At 40.4% G+C, this 13,389-nt stretch overlaps 1 protein-coding gene across 6 annotated transcripts in view; it reads right to left on the bottom strand.

Moving 5' to 3' along the window:
• Nucleotides 1–251: 251 nt before the first annotated feature.
• Nucleotides 252–13,389, bottom strand: part of dennd1a (DENN domain containing 1A) — a 267,700-nt gene continuing 254,562 nt past the window's right edge. For 4 of the 6 annotated variants that reach the window (XM_088940718.1, XM_088940717.1, XM_088940722.1 and 1 more), the window contains 3 exons: nucleotides 8,235–8,363; nucleotides 7,360–7,618; nucleotides 252–5,266 (listed from right to left, as the gene is read on the bottom strand). In XM_088940718.1, coding sequence (XP_088796844.1) covers nucleotides 4,001–5,266; nucleotides 7,360–7,618; nucleotides 8,235–8,363 — 1,654 coding nt within the window. In that variant the 3' untranslated portion in view covers nucleotides 252–4,000. The remainder of the gene's footprint in view (nucleotides 5,267–7,359; nucleotides 7,619–8,234; nucleotides 8,364–13,389) is intronic. The other 2 variants (XM_088940720.1, XM_088940719.1) reach the window with 1 other exon arrangement.

Genomic DNA, 13,389 nt, shown 5'->3' on the forward strand with positions numbered 1-13,389 from the left:
AATGATTTCACATTTGCAAAGGCGTCACTTACAGGACCTCAGCTGTGCTCTGCTGCAGAGAGATTTGACCTGGAAGCACATTACCCTGATGCTGGTGCTCTGAGGTTCGTCATCTTCCATGTCTCTCAAACAGGTGCAAAACTCGCCTGCTCCCTGGGGACTCACTATGCCCAGTAACTGGTAAGTGAAACAAACGTTAATGCAGACACGAAAATCACTTTTAATAAGAATGAGAGTTCAACAAAACGCCATACTTTTTAGGTGGTAGTTTATTCATAATTGTGAAATAATATTAACCTGACAAATCTCAATTTAAAAGCACAGAAAAAAGCACTGGTCAAAGTTTATCACTTAGTATGATTCCATGGCCCAATAAAAGGTCTTAACTTTTAGATGCCCCACTTGTGTAATAATAAGTGTATTTTGAAATGACTGCTCCCGTGTATGAAGTAATCGAATTAATAAATTAACGATGAAAAAGAACGAGATGTCCTCAGGAAGAAAACTAAGTGGCGATTCCTCCCAAGTCTGTAAAATACAAACAACACACAATTGTATAAAAAGAAGTAAAAGGAAACACAATGTGCAAAAAACAGGTAATAAAAACCAAAGTAGGATTATGGGGAAGATGATAAACTTGTGCTATTTAATACTGACGTATTAAAACAAAGAAAACAAGAAATCCAAGCAAAACAAAACACAAAACACCCGACAGTTTCCCGAGTCCTAAATGGTAGTAAAGTCAATAAAAACAAGCCTATGTTTCACAGTTTAACAGGATATACTCTAGGAAAAAAGAACATGAAATGACACAGGACGTGCTTTGATTAAAATGACCGACTGGTACTAGCTGACTTTGAGCTTTCTCTTGCGGTAAGGCCACACTTTTATTTGAACTTTCACATCATGTAATGCCAGTTGCACTGCGGTGTCTTTCATATTTTTTTAAAATGTATTTTGTACAAAAGGTCGAATGCGTCCCTTTTGAGAGTGTTGGCCACAAACCGGATTTGCAGGTGGCCATCACGACGAGTAGTGTGGCCCCGCGTGGCTCCTGTCTGCATTCCATACATCTTTCATTTTTCTTAGATGATAAAACGCCTGATATTAAATAAAAAGGCTGGCAGAGGTGAACCACTAGCCTCTGCTTTTTAGAAACTGAATAATACAAGCTGTATTTTGTTGGGATTTGCATTTTTAGTCAGACTGAACTACATCATAAAAAGAAACGTTCAGCATTGAACTAAAAAAGTATGTTCACTTAACCCAGTTTTTTTATTTTAAGTATGCTTGTATGTTTTTCATTTACTGTAAAGTAAGGAACCATTTTAAAATTTTTTGTTTAAACACAGGGATCAAATTCATCCTGGTTGACTGTCAGCCTTAGTTTTAATAACATTCATCTCGTAAGCAAAATAAAATGTGTAGTGACGTTTTTTAGTCTTACAGTTTTCAGCCTTTTTGACATGCTTCTACATTTTCTTGTTGGAACTGAGGTATCTGTTGCTGTTTCTTATTAAACATTGTACATCTGTTACAAGCCCAACACATGTATTAAAAGATAATTCGTTTTTTAACAACTGAATGATAAAATAAATCAATATAATGGTATATTACTAATTCATTTCCAGCAACAGCACAAGTCAGGCTCGTGTTTTATTTGCCTTCTAATTGTTGAAACATACCAATGGGTAAGATTTTTCATCCAATAAGCTTCTGATCTTTATTGTGAATGCCTCCCTGCTTTGCTTTCCAGTATTAACATATTCTGGGATCTAAATCATTTGTGTGAATTATTCGGTATAAAGTTGATTCTTTCCTAAATCATTTCCAGATAAAGCTATCACCTGGGAGATGAAAGGGTCCTTAAGACTAGAACTGGGATAACACTCAGCGAATCATTACTGCACTAAAGAACTGTTATTATGATGAATAAAGCAGAGAAATGGGTTCATTTTAATTGCTCACAGTTCCTTGCTTTTCAAATGACCTTATCCTCAATACTAGCTGACCTCATCTTTTACCCAAAAATTAAATTTAAAACAACAGTCTTTCAATATTGTGACTGCTGTAAAGAAGAAGCAAATTCTGCCTTAAATATTGCTAGCTAATAACACAGGAATAAATATCACTCCATTACAAGCCGGGCTCCTCTGTGTTTTCAGATCACCAATGCCTCCAGCTTTGCGTAGATATTTTAAGAAGAGGGAGTGTTTGATATCGGTAAGTAACTGGCAATGAAATGACAAAAAACATCAAGTTAAGCAATACAGATGGCAATTGATTTATAAGTGATAAGCTATGCTGTCTTGTTGCTGTGTTTCAAAACGACCTCATAATACATTGCAAGTTTCATTACATTCACTCAATAATAAACCCACAGAAACCATTGGATCTGCAGTGTGAGTGTCTTCCACGACCTCAACATGGTTCCTTAAAGCTTTCAATTGCACTGTGACCTGTGAAGGCCTTGAAAATGAAATAAAGCTAACGAGCTATAGGTACACCCCAGGATAAATAAGATCAAAGGATTCCCTAACAGAAACAGAGAAACTTGAATTAGGTGGAAGACTACATTTAAAAAATTACACTTGTAAAGATAAAGTGAAGTCGGAATGGTGTCAGTACATCCACATAATTATATGGATTATTATTTTTTAACCATTTGTTAAAGGACTTCACTCTAGTTACATCGGTATACCATTTGGGATACATAACCTTGATCTAATATATATATAACAACAACAACAAACTGTTGATTGTCTTAAAACACACAAACATAATGATGAAAAAAGTCACTAAAGTTGTCATTTTTAATTCTACTCTAATAAGGCCAAAATACAGTGTATACCTTTGAGTGAATTTAAATATTATACAAATTATGTTACAAACAAGATTTATACATAAACTGAATCTTCTTCCTTTTGGTATTGTAAGGAATATCCATAAAAAAATTCTGAAACAGCAATTTCATATTTTAAATACACTTCTACTAGAATACCATACTGAATGATGAATAAGTGTTTATGCTTTGAAATAGACACTGCATTTGCATAATGAAAATATTAATGAAATGGGTGCAGTTTTTCCCTCAATTTAACTGCCCGAAAGGTCACTTGCTTTTGTCAACGTTTGGTTAAATATCTCTGTGAAAGACACAAAAATCCAACTCAAATTGGAAGTCTGCTCCACCAATTGTAACACTGTTAACAAAACAAACAAAAACCCTACTAAATATCACTATTGTTATTTGCTAAAACTATCACAGGAGAATATGCTTTGTGTTAAAATGCATCTACGGAAAACTAACAAAGGCTTTTTTGCTTTATGCTCTTATACAGTAAAAATGTCTTCTACAAGCAAAATCATTGAATGCAGACTGAATTCTACAAAAGCAAAATACAGTTGTAAAGAAGGCAGTTAACTAGCTAGTGAGCCTTGCATTGTAGCTATTGAGCTCTACTTAGAGGTATCAATTACACTGTACATGAAGCCGAAGCAAAGTGACCAGCATCCATTGAGAACATAGGTCGCTTTTATAAGATTAAATCACCAATTCTAGCAGAAGCAAAATAAAAAACGTCTGCAAAGAAATCAACTGACTTCTGCAGAATACTGTGAAATTACACTACATGGGCAAGGTATTGTAAATACGTACTGAAGCAGGGTGGGTCGGTTTTACTCCATCTACACCTCCAACGATAAATTGTTTTTGACTTACAAATACAGCAGAAGGACGTTATGCAGCTGGCCGACTGAGATGCCAGCAGGAGCCAACGGATAAGAAAACCTCGAGTGTCTGTTTGCAACTGTTCCGTTACTTTAGTGCCAGCTACACCTCAATTTCCCCCTCAGCACAATGGTTCAACCGGTACCCCTCTGTGTTAAAAACCGAAAAAAGGAAAAATCTTCCAGTGCAGAACTATACGGCTGGAGTCCAAAGTCACATTAAATCAGTCGATGCAGCTACAAATCACAGTAACCCCTCCGCGCCCCCAGGTCACTCAAAGGTTTCCCATCTTTTTCGAAGGTGGTCTACTCTCCTCTGCGTGGGTGCCTCCACTTCCTTCTTTGTGACGTTCAACAAATCCTCAAAGGGATCCTGAGGCACCTCCTGGGGTCTGCCTGGGTAATCCAGCGGCTCTTCCCCTGCAGGCAGGGACTTTGGCACGGCCAGGGGCATCTCTGGCGGGGCTTTGCCGGGCCTAGAGTCAAGGACGTTGGCAGTGGCAGTGGCAGTGCTGCTGCTGCTGCTGCTGCTGCTTAAGGAACCAGCCTGTTGAAAGCTTGCTGGCTTTCCTGGGCTTTGGCTCTGGTGGAGGTACCCTTGCCCCAGAGAGGAGGGCTGGCTGAAGACAGCTGATAAGGGTGAGCCAGCATAGTGGGGCTTAGCGGCAGTCTGGAAATATCCTGTGCCAGGAGGTATGTAAGCTGAGCGGAATGGGTTACTTACAGGAGCGACGTAGTGGGTCCCTGGGGGACCCGTCGGTGTGTAATGCAAGTTCTGAGTGAAAGGGTTGAGAGATACCTGTGGGAACTGTGCCATTGGGGTTACAGGATGGGGATACCCCTGCTGCTGAGTGAATGCCGGGCACGGAGTATTAAAGTCAGCCCCTACAGAGGGAAAAAGAGCGGAGCTGGTGGCCATTGTGGGCGCCGAGGCTGCCCCCATGGGAGGGTTATTTATCTGGGTGCTGCTCTGTGAGCCTACTGCCGTGCTCAAGGGGTCTAAAAGGCTTAACAGGTCATCACTGCCACTTTCAGAGCTGACTTTAATTGGCTTTAGGATGTCGGGACCAGCGAGGTGTGAGGGGAGGGGGGACGCGTTCAAAGCCTGCCTGAATTCCTGTCCGCCACCTTTGGCGCCGAAGGTCTCCTGCTGGAAGGCAAAGTCAGGCGCCACCTTTCCCGCGTCTCCGGCCAAAGGAAGGGTCTTCCCTCCCCTGGGCTGGGGGACCGGCGGGGGAAGCCCCTTGCCCAGCTCCGGCGTCTTGCGTCCCTGCGGACGCGGGATGGTGATGTTGCTCTGGCCCCCGGCAGCCGGCTCTGTCTTATCGAAGGCGGCCGCGCAGCTCTCCCGGCTGGGGGGCCGCTGCGGGTCCGCGGGCTCCGTGGGGGGGGCGGGCGCAGGCCTCTCGGGGCCCAGCGAGCCCTCGGCGGGAGCGGCCGTGTCGTCCTGGCCCAGGCTCCACAGCTTGTTGTAAGGGTTGGAGTGCTTCAGTCCAGGCAGAGTCCGGGTGCGGTCAGCAGAGCTGAGATCCATGCGCTGAACACAAAACAGCAAAAACGAGATCGCAAGGCACAAGAGTAACATTTTTTGACACTTTTTTGTCAGCAACGGCCGAGAATCTCAAGTGCCGTTTACCACTAGAGTTAGGATGCTAGAATGTCAAACCCCAGACGAGCAGGTTCCCAGAAGTTTGCTAGATCTTCGAGGAGGTACTCAGATTTTAGAGCAGTTGAGTAACCCTCTGACGTGTGGCACCCCGGGTGAAATTGTAAGAACTAAACTAGAATCTGGAACCTGCTTATGTGCCTCCAGACGGCCTGCAAGGGAAGCAACCACTGGGCCTTCGGTCCCCAGAGATTTAGTCTCTCTATTTGTTTTCCTCATCCTTGTGCCCGTTGGTCTACTGGACCTGTACATAAAGTTTCTGCTGTACAGATGTCTATAAAACGTTCTACAGCAATTTGTTGTGAGTCTCTATAATAAGTAAGGATTGACTGACTGAATACATTCTGCAAGACACTTCGACATTTAGGACATTGTGAATTAGCACACAGATATCACCATCATTCCTCTCACTAGAAGAGAAGCATATTGCATAGCATGAGAACGCAGGGACAACTGCCTTTTCAAACTGGAGACACCTTAAATCCCATGTAAGCAGGAGGCAGAACTCTGCTGGTGTCTCACAGGATTTGAGCTCTCAAGGTCCTGTGTGCCTGATCTGAGCTCATGTTGCTCCCCAGCTTAACAGCCACTCCAGGCAACAGAGAGAGGTGGTGAAAATAAAAAGAAGAGACGCTGCAGAAGAAAGCTGAACCTGTCACCAATTATAATTAATGCAAATTAACACACGCTGCATATGTTTATATCTATGTACAGTTTGTAATAATAAATGTTTCTTTTTTATTTGTTTTTAGTCTAATGTGGACTACTGGAGCTTAAGGGAAACATGCATTCAATAATTCTAAATTATCATTCAACTGCAGTATAATATTCAACACGGGAGTTCCTCATAATCTAAACAGTATTTTACATTCTTTAAATTCGGCATAACCCCTGACACGTACAGTATTAATACTGATTTCATTAGTGACTGCTGCCTCTCTTCCTAAAACAGAACTGCTCAGCAACCCACTTCCTGAAAGCGAAGCAAAACACGAAGAGATAACAAGTCCTGGCTTGCCCACGTGAAGCCTGAGTCACACATGACGTGGGCTTTTTTCCCAGGACAGCTCAGTGCACAGGGGTGTGAAAAACATACAGTAAGAGTTATCGCTTGGGATGGCCGGTGAGATACAGCGTGTAATGCTAGTACTGGAAGGTAAATGAGGGTATATTACAAGTTAAATGGCTATTAAATTAAAGGGAGGTTTTATTCTATACAGTGGTTCCACTTAAGTGTTTGCACGGTACGTAGAAAATCCACTGTTACACACAAAGACGACTTAAATGAGCAAACTGACCCTGCAAACGAGGAAGACAAAATGATGGAATCCACAAACCTAACAGTACTGCTCACAGCAGCTCCTCTACAAACTTGAACACAACGTTGGCTTACTGGCTTATCTCACTTTGTATCAATACATAACCCACCTATCCTTCTTTTAGATCGGTTATACCTGTACTGCTGTTAAAACACATCTATTTCTGAATAGGCACTTCTGAATGATTACATCTTGGGCTTCTTTAAAAATTAAATGGCAAACAGTCGATAAACTAAACAAAAGGCCCAATGGAAGCATGATAATTACACAGGTTCACTTGTGTTGAATTCTGACCACGTAGGCAACACTTCTGCATGAAAAGCGACAAAGAAATACATATCTGTACTGTGCTGTAATTCAGGACCTATGGAGGCCTCATATTACAGTCCTCAATGAAAGGAGGTCCACCTGAATCTGCACTAATACTCTTCTTTAATAAACGATTGGCTTGTCCAGAACAGACGTCTTTAGTTCTTCCGTGACCAGTGCATTCTCTCTTCCTCTTTCAATTCTGAATTCCTGATTTTTTTCAATTTTAACCGAACTCAGGTCTGGAATCATCGCTCGCTCATGGACAGCTCAGCGCACAGGTGCTGCACCACCCCGGCTCGCGTGCACTCATTGTGCCCGTGCTCTTTTCCTCACCTGGTAGCCGAACTTCACCTGCTGCCCCTCTTCCTCTTTGGGCGTCCTGAGGTCCTCCAGGCTCTTGGCTTGGCTCAGGGGCTGGCTGTCCGAGTCGATGTCCAGAGTGTTGAAGATGTCGTCCAGGAGGTTGACCTCTGTGATCTTGTCTGAGGCCACAGGGCTGGGCGGCGCAGTGTGTCCCAGGACTCTCCGAGATTCTTGGGCCTCTTCTCCCTCTGCGATATCTGAATCTTTCAGCGTCTTATAAGGCTGGGGCCTGAAACAGCAAGGGACATGCTAGGTAAATCAGAAGCATTACGAGACCTATATTAAGTAATGTGGATTAGGAAACTGGTATCAGAAATGTATGATAAAGGGATAAACACTGTGATGGGTAATAAGTATGTGCCCTGTGCCCCAGGAGGTTGAAAGCTATCATTATTATTGCTTAAAAATTAAATGGCACAGTCCCTGGGAGTGTGTTTTAACTAAATGTGCCTAGTTATCTCATGCTTAATCTTATATATCTCCTTATCATGTTAAGGTAATAAACTTTGTGCTTTTATCAGATTTTATCAGGTTCTAAGGAACTCAGCAGCTGAGGGTTATAAGGGGTTGCGCTCTGCCTTTTAAACCTTGTGCAGGTTCAGCAACTGAAGAACCAGCAACAGCATCAAGAAGGCTTGTGAGGGCACTTGCCTCGTGCAGTCTGGCAGCTGAGACTGCAGGGAAATAACTGGCCCTCTGTGCGAGCTGCTCTGGAGGCTCACCCAACCAAAAAAGGATGTGCAAAGGGGATTGGAAAGCAGTACGCTACACTTTGTGAATGGCCAGGTGGGAAGGGCTCAACGGTAAACTAATCACTAAAAAAAAGAATCTTTAAAAGAGGAGACCATTCAAAGGGAGCGGAGAAAAGAAAGTTTTCAGAGAAGCCAGAAACAGAGCCGTCTTCGTGCTGGAATTCATCTCCCGATGAGTCCTCTGAAAGGAAGACAGTGTAGTGCCTCGTCGGCCTTACAGAGCTGAAGGAAACAAGGAAGAGAAAGTTCAAACCACAGTGACAGAGAGGGGTAAAGTATGACTCAAGCAAACACCCGGGACCAGTGAAAGCAGTTTTTGAATCCACACTCTTACTGTCTCAGCAACGTGAGAGTTAGTTTCGTGATCTAAGGGACAACTGTAGTTCCTTCACCATTTTAAACTTAACCACTTAAATAAATATATCCATTGAAGGTAAAAACAATCCATACAGAGACAATGCCATAACTTCCAAAATATAATCTGGCCAATTCTTGAACAATACTTATCCACACTTTGGGTGATCTGCCGTCTGCAACAACACAGTAGCCCGTTTCAGCTATTTTTGCAAAAAGTAGAAGTTCTCCCACATGTAACGATGATATAGTGCATTTCAAAACATGCTTTAGTGTGTAAATCACATGAAGAAAACAAGCAAGAGAAAGACATTTGGCCCCTATACCATTTGGTGCTAAGTTTATAGATGTCACTAGAGCTACAGTCGCCTTCGAAAGGTGTTAACCAGAAATGGACACAGGATTTGTGGCAGAACATAACTGATTGGCAAAACGTCAACAGATATTAAAGCCCAAAGTTAAATCAAATACAATCAGTACAGACTGAAACATGGATGAAAAGCACATACTAGACACACCTACAGTAATTGTATCTTCTGAATTTTCCTTTTAGGTCATGTATTTTACATAGCAAGTATTATATTACAGAAGAATGATAGAAGTATCAGACCCTAGTTATAGGGTAGACTCAGGGTATGTACAGGACACTGCACCTTAAGCAGGTCCACTGTCCTCTAAGCCCTGCATTGTCAGTATGCATACAGCTGTACTGCCAAGTGTAGCCACATGTATAGTTGATGCTCACAGTATGCCTGTAAATATGCTGATTATTTTGATCATTTGACATGTTATGAATCTTCTATGGCAAAGCTCACTGTAATCTCTCTTAAAACTAACAAGGGTGTGATCCCCCGTACATATGTATACGCCATACACAGAAATATAATTAATTTATACAAAGTCACACTTTAATTTCTTACAGTCGTTACCGGTACACATACTACAGCATTAGTACATTGTAATGGGTGATTAAAATAATTCTTTGAATGTAGTATTTTAAAAATAACACATTCACATGAAAACCATTACAATGGCACCATTAAACCTGAAACATAAAAATCTACAATACATTGTCCAAAATAAAATAAAATAAACGCATTTATAACACAGCAAAATAAGGAAGGTAGCAGCATTTCATTTAGCATAAAAGCAATTTAAAAGAAACAGCTGCACTGAGAATACACACAGACAGACACTGGAGTAATAAAAGAAACTGAAAGATTATTTTTGGAATAAAGAACAGTTTATCCTACAAAATAATTACTTAAAAAAATAAGCATGAATACTATATAAACATGATTTGTGTAAAGAACAATTCAAAGACAACATGTTTTATCTTTAATATTATGATCCTTTTAAATCATGAATGAGATAACTATTTTGTTTTAAGAGTCTTTAGGAAAGATTATTTTGGAAACCAGTCTTTAACACCAAAGCCTGTCTTATCTGTTTAAGTCTCCTACTGAAATTCAGCCATCAATCTGCTTTGAAGGATTAATACCATATTCCTTTGTCTCTGTGTCAGTTTCCATCCTTTAGAAATGGACAATACTTTCCTTTGTTTTCCTAATTAATTTGATTTCTAGTCATTTTTGAAGGCTATCACCCAGGAACATCTCCACTCACACAGAGGAGTGTCAGTGATAAGTCACATGAAAACAGCACACAGAAGACAACAAAGTTCACAACAGAAAATACCACAGGAGGAAAGAGAAGAGAAAAATGTAACACTTTTCTGACTACATCTTACTGCTTATTTATCTTTATTTTACAAAAAAAAAAACACAGTTTAATTCAACTCTTCAACTAAAAAGTGTTTAGCAGAGATGGTACAGATGAATTTGCTTTTAAAAAGTAAATTCTTCTCTGTCCAAAGTGAATATCCCCTAACATTCAGATCAAATATAAAACAGCCCATTTGTATGATCTGAAACTAGATTCAAGTTTAGTACAAACTAAATAAAATCATTCTGAAACTGAGGGGGGGAACGCAGAGAGAGGAGAGTTTGATAAAAAATTAATTGACTGTATTTTAAAGTCAGAATCACTCAAAGCTTTTACTCCGGTCGTGGAACTCATCTCATCTCCCAGGCAATGTCAAAGGTAAGAGAAGTATAATAAAGAAACCAACACGAGATTCTGTCCGTCTCTGCCCCAATCCCCGTTATTTTCACATGAACGCACTGACTCCTACAAAGATAATCCCGGGGATGAGCTACAATGCAGATGACTTGCCACTCTTTCTAATGTTTAGTTTAACATGCTCTTGGCTCGCGATAACATGTGACAGCCCTGACAGCCGTAGCTGTTCCTTGTTAACTATCATGTCAGAAACACAGCACTGCAAAACCAGGATGCGCTTCATGGCTCTGTGTATAGTATGATAGTGCCAGCTTATGTTTTAATGAGGAAGATCTGTGTCTTGAGCGCTTGCTTAAGTGTCAGGAATCACGGACAAATCAGTAACACATCACAGTGGCCAGAAATGAAATGTTGACAAATGCAGATATTTCACTTTTAATTGACACTTAGAGACGAAAATGATCTTGTGAAGGATTCTGGGAAGAAACTGAGAAGGGGAGCGTCTCTGAGAGGGGGCTGTAAATATTGGACAAAAAGGGGAGGGGGGCAGAAACAAAAAAAAAAAGCCCAAGATACAAACTGAAAAATATTAACGGAAGTATTCATTTTCAGCAAACGCTTTCTTGTTGAGGAAATAATGGCAAATCCCAGACGCAAAGGTATTTTTCTTCTGCTGTTAGGAGAGAATGCCCTATTTCATGATATTTGTATTATTCTGTTTTTCTTTGCTGATGTGAGGTTTACATTTGAATTTATATTATTCTACTTCACAGAATTTGAAAAAAATGCCCCCCTGCAGCAATGACTTTGTGATGACAGATGCATATTTCATTGCTAAAGGAGAAATGCGGTATTTAGAATTTTAACCCAAGTTAAAAGTCAGGGGATGAACTGCTTTCTCACAGATAAAGGGAGTCAGAACTGCGCATGAGTCTCACAGAATTTAATTTAGATTCCATTTGCCTGACCTGTGCTCCTGTTACTCTCAGCATTAACACCCACCACATAGATCAGATATTGCCAGTACAAAATAAAAACAAAAGAAATATAAACCTCTCATCACTTATTCTAAACGCAAATTTGTCCTTATACAGACTTACGTAGAGTGTGCTGCAAAATTATTAATGTCCCTTGCAGCACATTATACCTCAGACGGATTAAGGTAATACATGCTGAAAGTATGTGAATAAATTAGATATTGAAAGAAAATATGAAGGTTCTCAATTGCATAAGTATGCCGCCCCTTTTGCTATGGCAATCTGTATTAGCTCACAAAATTAGTGTTATGGTCCTTACATGTGTGCAATCAAAGTGGATTTACAGAACTTCAAAATATAAATGGATTTGTCTCTCTAGGTTTCCTCAGATATTGAATTTCAAGCCATAAAAACGCGATGAAAACAACATCAAACCATGAAGACCAAGGTGCTTTGACAACAGGAAAGAAGTGGTAAAGAGAGAGATCAAGAAAAGGTCACTTATCCCTTTAAGAACGGGAAAGTAAAAATATACAGCATTCATATTTGCATCATGTTGCCCAGACACTACCTAGCTCAGGCCACCCTTCCAAAGAGAAGGGGCATGCATGAAACTAATATGGAGCTCTGAAATGTGATTCACTGTTCGTACTTGTACAATATCTCAGTCCCCCACAAACCTGGCCTGGATGGTCAAGTGAAAAGATAGCTGTTACTGAAAACCATTTCTCTTAAATCTATAAAATATACCATGGAGTTATGGCAGACAGTTTTATGATGAGATAAGACACAAATCAAACCTTTTTGGTGAAAGTACATCTGAAAGAATGAACGCAGAACACCCCACAGTCAGCACCATCCCAATGTTTAGCACTGTGGCGGCTTCATTTGGTTATGGGAAAGCTTCTCATTAGCAGGGACTAACTAAAGAACAGTGTCTAGAACTGTATGACGACCTAGCAAAGTACAGGTGAATCCCAGAGGAAAACTTGAGTCCCCTAAAAATCTAATACTAGACCTGAAATTTCACACAATTTCACACTCATTTGATAATGGTCAAAAGCACAAGGACAGTGGTGCACTGGACTGACAAGAAGAGACAACCACAAACGTTATCATCCTTGAGTGACCCAGTAAAAGTTTGACTTGAATACAACGGAAAATTGATGGTATGGTGGGACTTGAAAATTGCAGTGCATTATCAATCCCCAAGACACTTTTAATGCATAAGCTTGCATTAAAAACCGACATGTTAGTATGTCAGGTGGATGCTGCACATTGGTGGTGGTGGAGGGGATCCCCATTACCTGTAAAGCGCTTTGAGTGGAGTGTCCAGAAAAGGGCTATGTAAGTGTAAGCAATTATTAAATATTATTATTATTATTATTATTATTATTATTATTATTATTATGTGTAAGAACACAACTAGTATGCCTGCTTTTTATTTTTATTTTTTTTCCTGAAGAGTTACACTTGACATTAAGTATGCAGCGTTAGTGTTCTGGTGTTAGCGACTAGGATACAGTTCATACTCGCGACAGGGTGGAGAATATATTCTAACTCCTTTGCAAAGTATTTGAAGATTGTCATCTGTGCACAGATAAAGTGAGACAGTGGGTCCTCTCACAAAGTTTTCTTTTTATGCGCCAAATCAAACAAATTAAAGTTGATCAGAGCCAGGAAGACCAGCAGTTAAGGAAGAACATCTTTTAAAACCTCACCAATACACAAGCAGCTTGAAAAATACAGAAACAAATATTGATATACCCAGGTTTGGTTTTAATAACATCATCCTTTCCTTACTGCATCCCCACACTAAAATGCTTTAATAAGAA

This window comes from Atractosteus spatula, chromosome 23 (genome assembly GCF_055471065.1).
Source record: "Atractosteus spatula isolate fAtrSpa1 chromosome 23, fAtrSpa1.hap1, whole genome shotgun sequence".
Lineage (NCBI taxonomy): Eukaryota > Metazoa > Chordata > Actinopteri > Semionotiformes > Lepisosteidae > Atractosteus > Atractosteus spatula.